Raw genomic sequence first — 20,276 nt, 5'->3', positions numbered from 1 at the left:
AAGAGTCTAGGAGGGAAGGGGAAATTCTGCTATGTCTCCCAGGGCAACCATGAATCTTACTCTAATGAGCTGGGTCTTATCATGCCTCTGTTTCAGAAATTCATTTTAAGTTTTAATATGTTTTATAATAAGTAAATCATATTTTAGATAAATTGAATTTAAGAGCAAATGCATAAAATACTTGAAATATGACATGAAATAGTAGTCCAAGCTGTAGGGTTGCATGTGACTGACAGGTCTGATGTAATAATGCATGGTGATGCATTATTAAATGTCTCCCTGTGTGTGTGTGTGTGTGTGTGTGTATGTGTGTGTGTGTGTGTGTGTGTGTGTGTGTATCTGTATATGAATGTGTGCACAGGGGCGTGTGTGTGTTTGGAGTGTATGTGTGTGTGTTTGGAGTGTCTGTATGTGTGTGTGTGTGTGTGTGTGTGTGTGTGTGTGTGTGTGTGTGTGTGTGTGTATCTGTATATGAATGTGTGCACGGGGGCATGTGTGTGTGTGTGTGTTTGGAGTGTCTGTATGTGTGTGTGTGTGTGTGTGTGTGTGTTTGGAGTGTCTGTATGTGTGTGTGTGTGTGTGTGTGTGTGTGTGTGTATCTGTATATGAATGTGTGCACGGGGGCTTGTGTGTGTGTGTGTGTGTGTATCTGTATATGAATGTGTGCACGGGGGCTTGTGTGTGTGTGTGTGTGTGTGTGTGTGTGTGTGTGTGTGTGTTTGGAGTGTATATGTGTGTTATACTAGACATTTTTAGGCCCTCTAACCCTGAGCTGTCTCCCTTACATGCTGCTGCTGAACAGCAGGAAACCTTTTCACAAGGCCAGAGATCAAGATAAAAGTCTACATGCTCCAGCAGAAAGAATAACACTGCACCAAAAGATTTCAAATCAGTGATGGAAAACAGTTCAATGTGAATAACAAAATCTGTGTTTGTCCAAGAATGCAAGCCACTGTAGCACGGCACAGTTATGAGAAAGAATAGCTCATCTTGAGGAAAAGTGTAGGTTATTAAATCCATGCACACTCCATAGATGATTTTTATGATGGCTGGTTCTTTTATGGAGGGTTATATCTATTGGATTTAGTTTATAGCTACAGAATTTAGTTTAGACTTTGTTTTCTTATTATTAACTACAACAAACTTTCCCTATCTGCACCACTTGGTAGAACTGCTTCAAACTATATCAAACTAAATCCTCTGTTGCTCAGCGTGCTTCTCAGCCAGTCTGAATCCGGTGCGGAGCTATTAAATGTATTTCCTTTTCAACACAAGCCAACAAAGGTGTATGATAGCCAGCCAGACCAAACACAGACTGATATCTAACAATGAAAGCCAGATAAGAATTAGGTGTAATCTAGATGCTGTTCCGCGAAATAAAAGACCAAAAGGATTTGTTCCGGTATCAGCTGCAGTCCGGCAATTGTGTGTGTTACTTAAAAACTCATTCCGGTACTCAGAGGTGTTTGTTTTATGTTTCGTGGGGAAAAGGGAACAAGTTGCACATGGAGACAAACCCAAATTAATCAGCTAGAGTTCAGATCAGAGCTATCCGGAGGTCACAGTGTAACTCTCCCGATTGCCGCACAGCACTGGCACATAGCACACGTTTGTTGACTCAGCCTGCGGCGATTACATTCATTGTGCTATCTGTTCCCCTGCGCTCTCTCCATCACACCAGCCACAGCAAGAGGCACAAAGGGAGTGGGGCTGGCTTAATATCCAAGGGTGATTACACAGGCCTGAAATCACACTGATATCACCACATCCCTGAGAAATGAAGTCTTCTGTGAGGAGATGAAAGCAACATATTGCCACGTATAAATTTGGTGAGCAAATTTAGTTTAAAGGGCAAAGTTTGGCTGCATGTGTGGTAATGGGGCAGAATAAGAGATGGCGGCTCACCTCTGAACCCCCCCCCATCCCCACTCTCAACCACTACCAGCCTTCACCCCCCCCCCCCCCCCCCATCTCCCATCAAATGCCAACCCCACACACCCCAGCTGCCTCCATCCATTCCTCCTCTTCGAAACTCATTGGTCTGACACATGCTATCCATTCCCCCCCTATTCTGGAAAACAGGCGCGATGGAGAAAGGCAGAAGTGCAGTGAGATTAAAAGCTTAAGTGCCACTCTAACTCCCAGCCTGTTTAAAAAGGTAGCCGTCATTACCGGTGCCACTGGCAGGGGCTTCGGTGGAAAAGCCCGCTCAGGGTGGGTCCGGGTGAAAAGGATCGGCGGACAATAAAAGGGAACTTTCAATTTCGCACAAATAAGGCACTGTTGTTCAATCTCTAAGGCTTTTCCCTCTGTCAAGGATCTCTTCTTTGTTGGCCAAGGGCAGAGGAAAAGACCCTTATTATGAGTTCAGATGGAAAAGAGGAACAAAAGCATATCATTTCTAGGGTCTAATGAGCTTGCAAAAATGTTGGCGTAGGCAGCGTTTGCAGTTGAGCATATAGCACTGTATATTTATTATAACACAACGAACTTTCTCACGCTCTCTGTGGATGCAGAGCAAGGTCTGACACTGCAGCAGTTAACACCAGCAAATCAGAGTGAGCAATCGCTGAAAAGCAATATGGACACAGATTTTTGAACCAGCAGCCCAAGCGTACAATCCAATCAAACCAAAATGCAAAACTTATGACTTGAAAGATCATTGTGAAAAGGGTTCAGACTTTTCCTAACCTGAGGTACTTTGTGCCTCATCATTAATTAATACAATGCGACTTTGCAGAATTAAAGGCTGGTACAAAATATTGGTTGGTGTTTACATGAAAGTATGTGCCATAATCAGTGCAGTTCTTCAAATGTGACTTAGGCTATCTATCATTCTCCTCAAAGAAAATTGTCACACTATCAATTTTAGAGATTGTTTACCTCCATAGCTTGTGTGTGTATCACATTTTTCATTTGTTATACAGAGGACATAATACAAGCTGTTCTTTAGACAGATCTAAACAAATACAGTATGCCCCCTCATACACAGACACCAGGAACATGAAACATCAGACCAAACTAATGCCACTGCTTCTCTGGGAGCTGAACTCCAGGGTTCCAAAAGCACAAATCATGATTGTACGTCTGCTGGACAAAGCGCTATCGGAAAAACCTGCATAGGGATGGATAGTATTTCCCTACCTGGACAAAGCTCCAACGATCAATCAAAAACACAAGGCCACGGTATGAATATGGAGCCAAGATCAAAGATCTCCAACCATGCATCTCCACACTCTTATCTCTTCCAGACACGGAAGCCTTTGGGTGGGAAGGAAGGACCTATGGGAGCAAAACTGAATCCACTTACAATCAACAGACCCAGTGACCAGGCGAAGAACATTTTGAAACAACCAGATTCTTCAGCAAACCACCTTTCTTGCAAACAAACTGATTCATACAAACGACCAATCAGTCAATCAGTGAACCAACCAAACAACTAATCAATCAACCAAGAAACCAATCAGTCGATCACCTGACCAATCAACTAACCAATCACTAATTCAATCGATCACTCAACCAACCAAGTAATCAATCAATAATGCAATCAATCAACCAACGAAACTCTAGCTGCAACTAAATGCAATCAAAGTGAAAGGCTAGGCTAGCTAAATAACCCACATACATCATCTAAGGACAAAAACACATACACATTTAATTCACCAGATTATAGACACAGAACAAAAACACATAACAATGCCTATGTCACACGAAATACAATCCTGGCTGTGCCAACAGTGACAACGCAGGAGAGTGTGGGCCTGTATCCTGACAATAAGTCAACTTGTGGCATATAGGGTTGACCCCTGACCTAAGCAAGTGCGGAAGAGAATAATTTTGTTCCTGAGGAGACCCGAGTACAACACCTTCCTCCACATGGGAGGACGCAACAGGTATTTCTTCAGACTGGAGTAACAAAGGGCCTTTCTCTGTGGTGGGCTTTTTTAAAAAGTGGTGTTTATTTAACAACCACTTTCATTAGGCACTTAACTCCTCCAGTATGTCGGCTGTGAAACCATTATGAGTCAGTGATTCAGACAGAGAGCCTTTAAAAAAAAAAAGGAGGTTGGTGAGAAAGGCTACCAGAGGTAACGCTTCATTAATAACTCTTCTGATGGGTCTGAGGAGGCCTATCAATGGTATGCCTAACACAGGCATCTCCCTAAACCTAATTAATAACCTTCATCCACAAGCTGGGAGACACCAGTCGACAGGGGAGATGATCCTCCCTAATGGGGCTATAGTTTATTTAACCAAGAGGTGCTCATGGCTCTTGGCGTGTGGATGAATGTCTATGAGGAACTAGGAAGGAGAGAATATAGCAAAGGAAGACAAATATGGAAACGCGATCAGAAAAGGCGAGATCTTGAGAGATCTTGATCTCCCCTGATGCATTTTGAGATTTTGATTTTGGAGGAGGACATCAATGGTGTCCAAATAAATATGAAAAGCGTTTGGTTCTCCTGAGAAAACAAAGAGTGTTAACGAGAACCAGATGGCCCAGAAGAAAGGCTAGCGAGGCCTGACAACTACCAGCATGGCTGACATTTTTCAAATATCGACCAGATGGAAACGAGCAAGACTTCTCTCCCTTTCGCTCACTCACTCTGATTCCTGAAGTTGTTTAACTTCATCAAGGAAAGAATTACCTAGCAGATGTCTGTAAAGCTACATTGACCACATCGCTCAAGGAACACAGTGCAAGGGTTTTCTGTGAATTACCAGGAACAAGTTTTTCAGCACCCACTGACATGAAATATGCTTCAGTTAGACTCTAACCGAGGACAAAAGCAGGGCTATTACTGATCGACCACAGGCCCCTCTCATAGGAAGTTTCATAACAGCATATCTCTATATGTAACCCTTTTCAGATTATACCCTGAGGCCAAGTTGTGTTACTATACTTAACACCATATACCAAAGTGGCAAAAATCCCTCTTTTCTTATTTTAAGACAGGGTATTCATGCGTGTCACCTCGACTGTAAGATAATATCTCAAGGATGTCAAAAGAAGAGAACTTTTACAAAGCCATGACATGTGACACTACTACATTTTGTCAAATTAGTCATTATCTCACAGGGTTTTAACAAAGAGCCAGAAATGTTAGACTAAGCTTTAACTACTGATAGTTTAATACATTTGTCTGGGGCTGGAAAAGAAACATCCTACTGAGAAGTGCATTTTAAACTTCAAGTAGGCAGAGTTAAGTCAAAGGTAGGCCAACCGGAGATAATGACTTGGCTATCGTTTGGGCTAATCAAATAACGAGCATAAGGACCTTATCTCCAACACCAAAGCGCTCTTATCAAACCGCTGATTGTGTTATTGTTCATTGCCAAGTTCACTATTTCATCATTAACTCAATGTGTGAGGCAGCCGATGTAGACAAGCCAGCTGAAGCACTCTTCAAAGAGTCCAAACAACTCAAACACCACCTCCATCCGGCTCCATGAGGGAGAATTCTTACAAAACGGTCCAAAGGGCTCAGAAGAATCCATTATTGTTTTCTTATGCCATGTTAACGTCAGACTAATGGGCCACTTCTTCCAGTGCACCTCTCATTTCTTTCTCTCTTTAGGGAGAAAGGCAGCAGTCATTATAAAGCAGCTGCCGCTTTCTCGGCAGTGATCCATCAGGTTTCTCAAAAACGCATAATTGCTACCACTTCTATACAGCCAAGCCAGCCTGGCTGTTAAGTAAATGACAATGTACAGCAGCCAACACTTCTAAGGCCCTAAAGTTGCCTTTTCCATAGTCTTTGTAAAGAGTTAAGCACATATATTAAATCAGTGTTATGAAGTGGTATTACATATCCAAATCAACTCTTTAATAGATACTTTTTAGGTGTGTCACAGCAGGCTATTAGCTTTCATCGCTTTATGGCTATAAAATGTAATGCTACCAAACCTGCTACACTGGCAGGCTTCTAGTACACTACATCCCAACTGGGAGGTTAACACAAAGCTTTGTATTTATACATTCTGTTTTGGCATCTCTCAGTCAAGTAGGATACACTCACGCTCACACATAACACATGTACACACACACGTGCACACACACAAAAACACGTAACACATATACACACGTACGCACACTCAGGAAACAGTAAGCAGTAAGGAGTCCCCAGACTTCCACCCATATATTCAGTGAATCTCTTCCCCTCCCTCGGCACCTCTTTGCGGTCCCAGGCAAACCCTTGGCTGCCGACCTCAAACCGTGGAAATTCAATCAGAGGCGTTTAAGTGTTTCATAAAGCCATAGGTGGCTGTCCAGAGGAATGCCCGTAAAAACGAGGAGTGCGGCGCGGTGGCAGGGTGCTGACGGACGTGCTTGCCATCGCGCCCACTCCCGCTCGGAAAACCCCGCCAGCACGTTACCGTGGTGACGGTGACAGACGTCCAGTTCCCGGTTCTCTCATAAACCCCTAAGTGCTGGCTGTGGCAAATGGATGGTGGGATGCCTGGTCCTTATGTGTGAAGTGTGCTTGGGACAGAAACCGAGGAGACTGAACTTGTGTAAAGCACTGTAAACTTCCCTAGACTTGCTAATTATTTTTTCCTTGCTATTTTTATCATCATTTATTATTGCCAGTGATTTGTAAACAAACCATCTATCCTCTATCTCTTACACATTGTTTTTCCCCATTTCATTTAGGTTGACCTCCCTTTCTTTATTGGAATAAAATGTTCAAAAATCAAACCATCCACCCAACCAATGTAAAAAAAAAAAAGAGTTAAACTCACTGGGTGGTTGGAAAAATAATACATAAACAACCAGCTATTTGTCAATAAACACAAAGCTTAACTGATACTTTTAGTTCTGCAATATTTTACTCTAATTAGCCAGTGCAGGTATATTAAATTGACATTCTTAGCTTCAGTATTTATTTATGGTTGTTGTTGTTGTTGTTGCCCTCCTTTCGTGGAAAACAGACAAAATGAGGTAAGCGTTTTTTACCAGTGGAATAAAATCATTGGTTACTGCAAATAAACATGTTTCCCCTCAAACACTCCACAGTTCCTTCATTCAGGGCCAAGAAGGAGGATTTTTTCCTTGATTACACATGGCTACCTATCTGTCAAAAAAGTGCGAGAAGGCCACAAGGACTTCAACCTCATTGGATGTTGTCGATACCATGGCAACAAACAGTGAGTGGAAACGGGACCACACAAAGAGATGGCTGATGACTGCTGAAGAGGTGTGTGTGTGTGTGCATTTGTATGTGTGTGCGTGTGTTTACACATTCATCTAGCAGGCGGACAGATGTACAACCACAGACACGTATGTTTCAGCCCCTGTCCGTTCGACTGTTTGTGAGTCCGCAGCCATAATAACCTGTATATATATATATATATATATATATATATATATATATATATATATATATATATATATATATATATATATATATATATATCTGCCCCTCGTGATCAGCCACACACCGAGCCTTAATCTCTCTTAATCACTCCACTCGCGCTCCATACAAGCACACTTTCCCCACTTCCGTCCACACACACACACAAAGACAGCCAGACAGGCTGCGCCCATCTGCCCAGGCTGGGAGGTGTTATCAATAAAGACCAACAAGACTCCACCAGGCTGGGGGTCTGCTCCGAGACTAGACCAACAGCATAATGGGAGATCCTGTCAGTGGCTTCCTCAGTACCGTCCCGCTCCCACAACACAGAGCCTCAGTCTGAGGACGGGGGGACACCACGGGGCAGAGAAGCCCGGCCACACTAACCAGCCCCTCTGGCTCGTGGAGCAAACACAGATGGCTGGCGCTGCTTGAGCATTGGGGATCTTATGAGAGATTTATGTCTGCTGGAGCACAGGGGAAATGAGGAAGATGATGATTGCAAACAGAAGTTATTACGCTCGTCCTATGATGGCATCTGCAGTGGGATACTTGCGCTCACTCTAAGCCCTCTCCGACTTGTGTTTACATACACTTGGTCATGAATCGCACAAAAGAAGAGAGATACATAAATAAATAAATCAATAAATAAAACAGATGGAAAAGGAAAGAAAGACAGCTTTGCTGGGGATTGTAGTTTCATCTAATGATGAAATATGGCAGCTACTTGTCAGCTCGGCACGGTAAGTCCTGTATTAAACTGCCTGCTGGATGGCCAACAACACCAGGCTCACACAAATGTGAAATTACACAAAACAACTTGAAACTTATTTACCCATCCAAGACACCATCAAAGTGCAGGAACTTTGCAAATTACATTTTAATTGCCTGCAACAAGATAAGACACACAGGTTTTAGTCACCACGAGAGCAGAGACAATTCCTCGAAAGTTTCATGACGTACAATAGATGTGTGAAGACCACAAATGACTTCAGGCAAAGTCCTAATGGTTCCCACCCATATTTGGTCCACATTTCACCAAGGCTGTGTGGAAACGTAGTCTACAAGAGACTAAGCAGTGACAGACTAAGTCTTCCTTTTTCCGAAATTCACACCGAGGAGCCTGTGCACATGGCTGTAACCCTCACCAACCCTGCCCTGATGTTATTCCAAGATGGCTAACAATCGCTTGGGTACAGCAGGTATCGCTTTTCTCCAAGTTTACTTAGCCCGCCTACGCTCTGCCAAAAACAATTTTTTGCTTGAAATGTGACAAATAAAGTACACTACTGGAGTGATTTTTTTTTACTAGTGGGGAACTAGACCGAAGCCCTTTAAAGTGGCACCTTAATAGCATTAAAATATAAACCACATTTTCAGAGTGGGGTGGTGGGGGTGAGGGCAGGAGGGGGTGGTGTGAGGCAGAGAGTGAGGCTACTCGGAGATATGGGGTTGGGGACGGGGGGGGGACGGGGGGGTAAGAACGCGTTACTCCTCCGACCGATTCCCGCTGAGGAACCACGGAGGACCGCTAGCTCCTTGCGGGCAGGCAGAGCATACCTCGTCGGGGGTTAAATAATAATAGACACATGTTTTGTAAAGGCACCGGTAAAAAATTAACCCATTTTCATTTTCCTCCCTGCCCCAGCCCACCCCTACCCCTACCCCTACCCCTACCCCTCTCTCTCTCCCTTTTGAAGTCGAGGAGCCAGGGTACAAAAGCACAGCACGTATTTTGAATCCGACGGTAGGGCTCTGAGAAACAGAGTCCATTATGTACCCCTGGCCAACCAAACCTTTCCAAGATGGAAAACGGATGTTGCTTTTGTAGGAAGGTGGAGGGGAAGTTGCAACCCGCGGTTTCATAACCTGATCAGTTCCAGCAGTATTACTGCTTTTAGGTTGTGTGTGTATGCGCGTGCCGTGTGTGTGTGTATGTGTGCGTTGTGTATGTGTGCGTTGTGTATGCGTGCGTTGTGTATGCATGGGTGTTTGAATATGCGCACAAGTGTGTGTGTATATGTGTATGCATGACTGACTAAGCACATGTGTATGTGTGTGTGTGTGTGTGTGTGTGTGTGTGTGTGTGTGTGTGTGTGTGTGTGTCAATGTGCTCAAGGTTGCTATTGGTGGTCGAGGTTTTGCAGGGGTACGAGGGGCGAGTAAACAAGCCCAGCTCTGAATGCAGACAGCGGACACAGGCGTCTGTTTGTGGAGGCTCCGGCTCCAGAAGAAGCCGTGTTGTTTTGGCGGCCGGAGCAGACGCAATAGCCGCGCTTATTCTGGAGCGCTCTACCGCGAGAGGCACACAGCACCGGGCACAGTCATCAACCACAGGCCCTGACCAGATGAGCACAGAGCCGGTCAACAGGGGTGGAGGGGGGCTCACTGGAATAGGTCCTGCTAAATACAGCCCACCTCATTTCCCAGGGGAGTCTACCTCCTTCCTTTTACACCCCTTGCTTCTATTTACCTGTGTGATCTTAATTAGGGGAAGGGAGGGAGTGTGGGATGAACAGTGACACAGAGAGAGAGAGAGAGAGAGAAAGAGAGAGAGAGAGAGACAGACAGACAGACAGGCAGTGATGGAGAGATGGGAGACGAAGAGAGAAAAACATTGTGAGAGAGAGAGGAAGAGAGAATAGAAGCGATTGGGAGAGAGAAAGTAAACATCGTAGGGCCTAGGTGGATAAGCACCTTGAAATATTAATATAGACAGCTCTTTCTCTCCCCATCTCTCTCTCTCGCTCACACACACGCGCACACACACGCGCACACACAGACACAAATACACACACACACACACACGTACGCGCACGCACAAACACACACACTTTCCCTATCTCTCCCTTTTCCTCACTCACTCTCCCCTCAATCCCCCTCTCTCACACACACACACACACATATCTCTCTCTTTCTCTCTCTCATATCCACCCACCCACACACCCACGGTCTCCCCGACTCTCTCATCTCTATCTTGGCTGTGTGGGTGGTGTGTGGCAGGCGGAGGCTGTGGTGAGGCTGGGCAGGGCCGGCAGCCTCAGCCAATCCTCATATCAAGGCCTCCATTGAAAAAAAGCCACAGAAAAAAAAAACCCTGCACCTAAACAGGATCCCCAGACGTGCACTTTCTTATTTTCACACTCTGATACGTCCAGAGAGTGACCCGCGATGGCCATCACAGCCAGCTCATTCAACATTGTGTTGACGTTTCCCCTGGAGAACAAATAAGAAAGAGGGAAAAAAAAGGAAAAGAAATGGGAGCACAATTAGGACAAAGGCGACCCTGGGAACCTGCTCGCAATCTCACAATGACAGTGAGAGAGCGCAGGAGACTCCGTGAGAGGACGAGGAGGAGGAGGAGGAGGGAAGAATGAGAGGCAGTCAGGATTGGGGATAAAGATTGCTTGTTTGACTGCTAGAGACGAAGACGTCTGATCTCACCACTGTGACTCGGCGGGAGTTATTCCCGGCGCCCTCAGGACTGAGCGTTCACAAAGGTTATGTACACACGCCAGGGGAGAGGCTGGGTGGGGGTGGTCGCTGGAGAGATGCTAACTTGATGTATGGAAATGCTAACTGAAAACCCACAAATAAAGCCACTTAGCTGCAACTATTAATCACGGCACGGCTATTTTGGTCACAAGGCGCCGTTGAGGCCCTCGGTTGAAGGCCTTATTAAACAAAAACAAGCGAGGACAGGAAATCAGGTAATGGACGAAGATCATTTTTCACGACCAGTAATGTCCGAGCCGGGCCAGTCATCCAAGCCCACGGCGAGGTTTTGAGGCCGCTCGGACGCCCTTTCAAGATTTCCCCCCCCCATTTTGCGCCCTACCGAGTGGAAATCCAAATGACGGGTGGAGGGCGAGTTAATTAAATCCTGGAACGGGAACAAAAACAGAAAAGAAAAAAAAAAGCTGGTGGCAGGACTGAAAGGGGAAGAGGGCTGATGAGAGCAAATATCTTTTTCAGCTTTAATAAACGACTCCTCGGCGGCCTCCTGGCAACTGCAGGCGACCAGATACAAACACCTGCCACCGCAAGGCTCCCTCTCGGGTGCCGGCCTGGCTACTTTCTTCCCTGCGCGCAGAGGAAAAAACAACAAAAACAATACCCGCTGGTCCATGAACTTGTGTTTTCACTGCCCCAGTAAAAACAACGGCTCCCCAATGCATTTAAGCCTTTTTTTTTTTCAAACCAACTGCATTCTAGAACACACATGGAGGCTCCGTTTCGGAGTCCAACCAATGACCAAAAGACTGTACAGCACTACTGCATTGTGTGCAGAGCTGCCGTACTGATCTGGAATCAGCTGGGAAGAGATGGGACAAATGCGGTCAGGATTTCCCCACTGCTCTGGACCAGTGCCTGTACCCTGCCTCCCCTCCTTCCTCCAAACGCATACGCCATCGCCCAGGCATGCCTGCCCTCCGACAACACAGACAACGCTTTTCAAAACACACTGCCAGCCCAGCGCAGATAAACCCGGCCACCAGGCCTGATTCAGAGATGACCACAACTGGCTTAACTCACCAGCAGTCTTTAGCAGGGCCTGAGCCGACCCTGCACACTCGCTCACTCGCTTGGGGAGTCTACTGAGAGAGTAGTAGTAGTAGTAGTACAGTAGTAGTAGTTTTTGTTTAATTCCGTACCAGCATCTATGGCTACACCATGGCACAAAAATAATATGAAACAACATAAATTAGAATCGAAAACAATTACACTATAAATTAAAACGAACGAAGTATAGAGATAACTAACTCTCTATAAATTAATAAATATTGAAATAAGATTCTTTAAATCTACATTGGCTACACAATTCTAGAACTTTCTATGGTCTGTTGGGGGAGTAATCAGCAGCACATGTCCATGTCAAAGGTGCCTTCTGGGTACCAGGAGCAAACACGGGACAGAAGACTGGGTCCCCTTAAGTTGCCGTGGACCCCTGCCCCCTGTCTATGGCCCCCATCCTTTACACAGCGAAAAACAAATTTAGTAATGACAACAGGCCTGGGCCCCTAATATTTCTACAGTGTGGGAGGTAGGGGTGTATAAGTATAGTATATAGTATATATACACTTTTTTGATCCCGTGAGGGAAATTTGGTCTCTGCATTTAACCCAATCGGTGAATTAGTGAAACACAAACAGCACACAGTGTACACACAGTGAGGTGAAGCACACACTAATCCCGGCGCAGTGAGTTGCCTGCTACAACGGCGGCGCTCGGGGAGCAGTGAGGGGTTAGGTGCCTTGCTCAAGGGCACTTCAGCCACGGCCCACTGGTCGGGGCTCGAACCGGCAACCTTCCGGTTACAAGTCCAGAGTGCTAACCAGTGGACCACGGCTGCCCACCAAAAATGCTAAAAATGCTAAAAATTCACACTTCCATATATTAGTATTTGCACTTGTTGACATCATCTGAAGAAATATAGATTTCTGCACCTTCTGAAATTCAGCTCATATTAAAACGACATGTTCCATTCACAGAGTTCCTTTTTGAGTCAACTCAAACTCCTGTCTTTTGCAAAACGCAAACGTTCTCTCCAAAAGCATTTCCAGATTTGGCCACAGAAAAGATCACATTTTCCATAACATTTCATCCCTGACTAACAAGACACAGTGCTGACAAATATACATGCAGCTAAAGAATTTAGTGATTCAATACAACTGTAGATGATGCTGAAACTCCTACTGAGTTCAAGCATCTGTGTTCCTAATATGACAAAGGAGTGGAGGAGGAGAAGGAGAAGGAGGAGGAGGAGGAGAAGGAGAAGGAGAAGGAGAAGGAGAGGCTGCGGACCACCTGACATCCTTCAGTCTACTCCTGCACGACCAAGGACCTAAATAAAAACAATATACCCTCAGCCTACCACTTCAAAGAGAACCCCCGTAACCCCCCACCCCACCCACCCATTCCCTTCATTCTCATTCCTCCACCCCCCTCCCCCACGCAGATCACTTTCAAAAAGGGCACACTGCACAATTTAATAAAAGATAGGAGTTTAATCCCCCACCTCACCACCCCACCCCTATCCAAGACCAAGCACCACAAGTGAAATCAGATCCCTGCATGGTCTGACCACAGAGACAGAGCTGCGATTGGGGCTTGCAAAAGGAAATAATTACATTTCCCCAAAGAAAAAAACATCTGAAAAGACCGATAAAAAGATTTTACAGGGAAGGGGGGCTCCGAATAACAAAAACACAATAATAACCTCCAGCCATAACTGGCTAGTTGTTGGTAAATTGTATTAAGTAGAAAAACCGAGCACAATTTTCTAATATGTGGAGGTCAATGAGCCAGCTGGTTCTAAATAGAGTCTTCAGATATTAACGAGAAACATACCGCCCTGACGGGCCGGGACAGAGAGGAGAGGCTAACCAGGTACAGATAAAGTGGTCAGAGAAAGTCGAGGTTGAAGAAACTTAATTAGACCCTGAATCAGGAGGAAATGATATGTAGCGTGACAGTCTGCCCCAATGCATCATTCTCTCTCTCTCTCTCTCTCTCTCTCTCTTTCTCTCCCTCTCTCTCTCTCTCCTTCTCTCTCTCCCTCCCTTTTCCCCTCCTGTGGCTCCTGGTATGGAACTCGTGATGTCAGTAATGTAATGGACTGCCGGTGCTCAAGAGAAGACTGTGTGCATGCGTGTGTGTGTGTGTGAGTGAGTGAGAGTGTGCGAGATGGTGGATGGGTGTATGTTGAGGGGTGGGGGGCACTGTGGTTGCCATGGTAGCCAAGCAATGTTGTGAGTAAGGGTTTTACCACGATCCCCGATACATAATGCCATGTAGCGCTTCCAGCATTTGACCCATCCCAGCCCACAATGCCTTACAGATCTGAGGACTAGCGAGGGACTCGACCCAACAGGAGACGATTCATGTGGTGCATCTAAACAACTGTGGCCACCTCGTCAACTCAAAAAAACACAATACTGACATGCATTAATAACACGCACAATACTGCTGAAGAAAACATTTAGTTACCCCACCTGAAAGTGATTACCACAAAAAGAGTGTGCACAACTTCACGCTTATCTGGTTTGACACTACAAAACGTACAACAGTTTGAGAATCAAAAGGGCGCTTTTGAAGAGAGTCCAGCATGTGTGTGGAATAGAGAGGTGACAAAATGTCTAAAAAGAGCAAAACTGAAGTTAGAAATGCTGCATTTTTGGAGCTTATTAGCCTGTTTTTAATCATTCTAAAAAATATATATATATATTCAGGTTGACTGTTGAATAATAACTTGGTTCCAATGTTCCCTTTACTTCAAACAATGAAATTGTTTATCACACCAAGCTGTTAAAACAGACATTCAATTTTAGCCAAGATATGAATTAGTTATTATGCAGCCAGCCACTCAAAGGAGAATAAGACCTATCGACAAGACCCCTTGACCCCAATATGGAAGACTCAAGAGAAAGTCGAGTGGCTCAACAATATAAAAGAAATATGAGCTGAGAATTGAATGCTCTAATAGGAAGCACCACAGGAATGAAATGCAGTTCAAGACAAAAAAAAACAAATGCAAAACGAGATTAGTCCTCAGTACTATTCCACCATAGCGTGTGGTGGACTTTATAAATAGTGTTGAATCGCTTACCTGGGCAATGTTTTTGTTGAGAAGGTAGACACCATATTCAAACTGAAAGCGTTCTCCTCTGGGGTACAGTGGGAACCTGTCACAGAACAAAGCAGAAAAGCTCAAATGAACACGGAGCAATGGAGTAGACGATATTGGCAAAACAGAGGTAAACAGTAAACTCCAACAGAGTCAACGATACACAGAGGCCTTGCAGCTTAGCAACAGGCCCCATCTTTTCGTAAAAAAAAAAGAAAAGAAAAAAAAAACTGGGACTTTGCTCAGAGTGACTTAGTGGAAATAAGACACAAAAACTTCATGAGGAAAGCATGAGCTCGACTGCGTTTGAGATTTTATATCCTGCTTCAGAAGACTTGGGGAGGATTTTATGAACCCCCCCCCCCTGTCAAGTCCATTGCAATGTGTAACGACAGCACTCGGAGTGCTCAAATTTAGTTGTGCATCCACGGGAAGCCGGTTTACGATGCATTACACATCTGCAGATGTTTTGGAGCATTTTGTATCCCATCAGCCATGACAGATGCTTTCATTTGTTTTAAAATGCCATCAATCAAATTTAAGTCAAAAAAAGCAAGTTCAAAGCTTCAAAATAGTCTTCACAAGGGAACGCTCAACTTGCAGACTGTGAAAATATGTTTATGTCTTAAGAGATCAAAATGGAGGGGGGATTGTGGATCGTTTAGAGATGCCCTCATATCTTTCATTTCCCATATGCTTTCAATGAATCTCAAAATAATCTACATTTTACCTGAGACAGGTAACTTCCTCATTCTGGTTAGTGGCTATTGTAGAACACGAAGCTATTTGGTTGTTTTCATCCACAGAATATACGAATGATGACCTTGTGCGTGGTTAGCACTCAATAGACCACTTAATGTATCTGTCACATGTTATTATTTCATAGCTGTGTATAGTTGAGGCCTAATGCGCTATGCACTTCATTGAGAACATGGACCGCAGAGCTTATTAAATACTTTTCATGCTGCAATGCCGTTGCAAGAGGGGGGAAAAAAACAGCAGGCCTCATCCATGCGTGTCGCCCCGAAACTGAACTGAACTGAAGTGAATGAGCTCCATACGGCCATGGCGGGCCCCAGCAGCAGGCAGGCAGGCAGGCTAGGCCTCATTACCCCGAGGCGTGATGTGTGAGTGATCTTCCGGAAGCTTCTTCCACCCTAATCCCTGTGAAAGGCCGACGTGTGTGCATGCCCCCCGGTGCTGTGGCTAATCCGGTGAACAGAGGCAGGGCCCCCATCCTACCACCGTGACCCCCAGCAACCAGGGGCCTCAGCAGCAGTGTGTGTGTGTGTGTGTGTGTGTGAGTGTGTGTCTGCCTACATGTATGTGTCTGTGTGTAAGCGGGGAGGAGAGGTGAGTCAGAGAGCCTCTGAAAACTCTTCAAACACTTCAGTGACTCTCTGTTCCATGGTGTCATGGTCGACGCGACATCTGAGTAAAATCACTGGAAAGAAAAACTCGACTAGCCTGACCCGCACTAATGGTGTTCACACAGACGGACATCCCGTCCTGACATCATCAACCTGAGCTCAGGTCTTCTGACTGATGGGGCCTCGGCGAGATGAGGGCGCGTAAATTTACACGCTTCATTAGACAGGAACATGACTGATTAATCGTTAAGTACTTACACTCGGTCCTCAAGTGATTTTCAGCAGGTTAAAATAATAATCTGCTAAAACAGTAATAGTTGGGACTCAGTAGCCAGTATAAGAAAAACCTGAACGAGATCGCATTTACATCTGTAAGCTCCGTGGTTCGTGTTTCTGAACGGCTGCCAAAAGGCCGAGGCAGGGGCGTGTATAGCCCATGTTTGGCCATTGCACCCCATGTTCATGCTCAGCTGAATAACACAGCGCAATAGTCAGTAACGACTCTGAAATGACTCTGAATTCCACGTCCATTCTGTCATATGCCTTAATGTCGGTGACCATGAAGGTTATTGTTCTATTTTCACTATTCCTCAAGAGACAGAAGACTTTAAGCAAAACACTGTCTCCAAATGCAGCTGGGGCCGAAGACTGAAGAGCCACTTGTTGTCATCATCATTAACACTACTGCCAGGATATAATTGCTGCGTGTGAGTGTGTCTGTGCTTGCGTAAGAAAGTAAGAGAGCCTATGACCAGTCAGGCCATACACAGAAAAACAAACACACCTGAAACCATGGCAAAGGCAATAACATCGTGAAGATAGTGTTTATTTTCTATAAGAAATGGTTAATGTTACTTGGGCAAGATCATGTACTGTTTTATCACTGCCTCATGCAGTATTCATTACTATAGCTTCTAATGATGTTATTTGAAATGGTAAGGTCCTGGCCAGATCAAAGCATCCATCCATGTTCCTACTCCTTCAACAGGAGTGCTTGAATCCCTCACGTGTGCACGTTTGAATGTATCTACATGTGAAATTTATCAACGGGGTCTCCCCACTCCCTTGGATGCATGTCCAAAAAACATACGACTCCAACCCATGACCACAAAATCCCTTAAACGATATCAGCATCTTCTTTCCCCATTAGGCCTTGTGGAAGACAGATGATAGGCGACTGAAAGAGACGGCACAGGCTACTCTCCTCTCTTTCACCACACCTCAACTCACTCCACACAGACAATCACTCCCTCCCACCTCCCTCGATGACGACGCCTCCATGCCAACAACGTCAATTTGGCGCAGTGCGTGTGTACAGGTGGGTAATTTATAATAGGGTGCGTTTGGATGTGTGTGTGTGTGGTTATGTGTGTGTGGTTGTGTGTGTGTGTGTGTGTGTGGTTATGTGTGTGTGTGGTTGTGTGTGTGTGTGTGTGTGTGGTTATGTGTGTGTGTGTGGTTGTGTGGTTGTGTGTGTGTGTGTGTGGGGTTGTGCGTGTGTGTGTGTGGGGTTGTGTGTGTGTGTGTGTGTGTGTGTAGAGGTGTGTGTTTGTTGGACTTTCCACAGGTTGTTAAAAGCAAAGACATTGGCTGCTTGTAAGAAGACTGGTCTTTTATGAGGCAGGATATTTACACAGAGAGATCAGGCTCATCAGGCCTCCAGGGATTTACCCAGCGCTGTCCCACTGTAAAATATGATAGTAGGGGCCACAGCTTAAAAAAAAAATGTCAGAGACAAGAAGAAAGAGGAATGGTTTTGGAGATTGTTTTTTCTTTTAAATAGAATCCCTTTTTCCTTTGCTATGACCCTTATGTTTAAAAGTGGGGGCCTCGTTGTGGCTGTCCTCTCTTCTCTCTCTATCGACGGGAGAGCTCCAGGGGTCCAGGCGACTAAAGGGCCACAGAGGGGGACTGAGGCTTTTATGAGCAGATCCCCTCACCTCCCCTCGAACCCCCTCGACAGGGAGGGAGGGAGGGACTAGATTTATGATACGGCGATGCATTTGTGAGCCAACATACAAGCAGGCAACTCCAAGTCTTGGTCTTTGTTGCGGACATAAAGTGAGGTGCTTTGTCTTAGTGGTGTTAGAGAGCGTTCACAGTAACAGACAATGACTTAGCCTTTGGGGATAACCTTTGAACTCTACAAAAATAGTGTGGAACATGAGGTTCGGTTTAGTTTCAGGACTGGAAAGAATTAACACTTTTCCAAGCAGAGCGTTGAGCTGGTATAGCAGTTTTCTTGTAACCAGTACCATCAATGTTTAAAACCAGCTCCTCCTTGTGTTGTGTCCAGAGTTTACTTTACACTGCATTGAGATGCTGTCATCAAACTGCCCATGACAAACTGGACGTTGGTTTACATGGCTGCTTCCACCATCAGGTAGCTCATGTAGATGTGGGTGGGATGGTTCTTGGCTGTTTCAGGACACAGACCACTGAACACTGTGTTCACAAGGCGTTCGGCATGGCAGTCGAATTCCAAATGAAGGATTCTGGAGGTGAGCGGACCCGGACCCACACCAGAAATGGCCCAGTTCTGCTGTTCTGCTCTGGCAACACACTGAAGCCACTCTGTCTAACTGCATGAGACACACCAACGACCGTCAAATCGGAAATGGCGCTAATTAGCACAACAATTTTCTCACCATTACCAAGTCACGCAGTGCAGTTTCTCTACACAAGAAAACAACTGTCTGTGAGCCTAACTACATCTGCCTAGCGCTGTTAGCAAGAGTCAGCCCACGGCCGTCAACCTCCATCTCGGTCACCATTTAATGGAGCCTTTGCAGACGGCATCTGGGAGGAAGTTTAGATGCACGGCAATAAATAAAGGAGAACGGAGCAAGTGAGCGAGTGGCTGGAGAGAGAGAGAGAGAGGCCCCTCGCTCACATCCTGTGCAGCGTCGCTCCGCACTTCTGCTTTTAATTAAAACTCTCAACAGGAACGCCGAGCTGGGGACAAGCCAACCGTGGATATTCTAAAGAGATTATTTATTATATTTTTTTTTAAAAAACAGAGAAAAGAAAAGAAAAAAGAAAATGGGGATGACAGGTAGCAGCAGACTCCGGAACGAATTTGGCGCAAATCTGGCGGTTACGCACTGAGCGTGGGCCAGAGCCGTCTCAGAGTCGGTTGATATTGAGAGAATGCTTGACCCCCACGTGACTCACCAGTTTCTTGGTCAAAAAAAAAAAAAAAATCCTTGTGACATTACAGTAATGGAATGGACCTAAGTGGAATGAGTATGTGGGGTGGTGGGGGGTCTATAAAATAGCGTTTCTCTGACAGATGCTGAGTATAATAATTTCTCTGATATTAGAAATTACAGCCTGCGTCTGATTTATAAAGCACATGCTACCATTAGCCATGACAGTTGCCAGGCAGGTGTTTTTTATTTTTTTCCCTCCTCTCCTTCCCCTTATGAAGCAGCCGCTATGATTTATGAGTCCAAAGTGCTTCAGAACTACACATTAAAGCAGCTCTAAACTTCTGGGACTTTTTTTTCTTTGCCTTTGGGTCCAGGAAAGAGTAGTTTAAGTGACTGTTAAAACGGTGTGTGAGAGAGCGCAGGAGACAGAAAGAGAGAGAGAGAGAGAGAGAGAGAGAGAGAGAGTGAGTGAGTGAACGAGTGTGTGAGTGCGCAAGTGAGCGAGAGCAGAGCATGTGTGTGTGGGTGTGCGTGAGTTTGCTCACAAGAGGAATGGGAAAGATTTAGGATGACATTGTTTTGCAAATTTGGGGTATTAATTAGCACGTGTAAACAGTCTGCTGAGGGCCATGTGCGGAATGCTCCGGCTGTGTGTACACGGTGCGAGGTCAGCCAGTCACCGGGAAGACTTTCAGCAGCCTGGTGGAGCTGCCTGCAGGGTCCGCGCTGACCACCCAGCTGCTTCACTATCCCAGAGTTCATTGCAGCC

The 20,276-nt window shown here is 45.3% G+C and overlaps 1 protein-coding gene across 2 annotated transcripts in view; it reads right to left on the bottom strand.

The window, feature by feature from the left end:
- The window catches only part of uvrag (UV radiation resistance associated gene), an 87,534-nt gene that overhangs the window by 23,382 nt on the left and 43,876 nt on the right, over positions 1 to 20,276 (bottom strand). For both annotated transcript variants that reach the window (XM_042092563.1, XM_042092562.1), the window contains exon 13: positions 14,968 to 15,043. In XM_042092563.1, the coding sequence (XP_041948497.1) occupies positions 14,968 to 15,043 (76 nt within the window). The remainder of the gene's footprint in view (positions 1 to 14,967; positions 15,044 to 20,276) is intronic.

Source organism: Alosa sapidissima, chromosome 5 (assembly GCF_018492685.1).
Source record: "Alosa sapidissima isolate fAloSap1 chromosome 5, fAloSap1.pri, whole genome shotgun sequence".
NCBI lineage: Eukaryota > Metazoa > Chordata > Actinopteri > Clupeiformes > Clupeidae > Alosa > Alosa sapidissima.
This window is presented reverse-complemented; position numbering and strand designations above follow the sequence as displayed.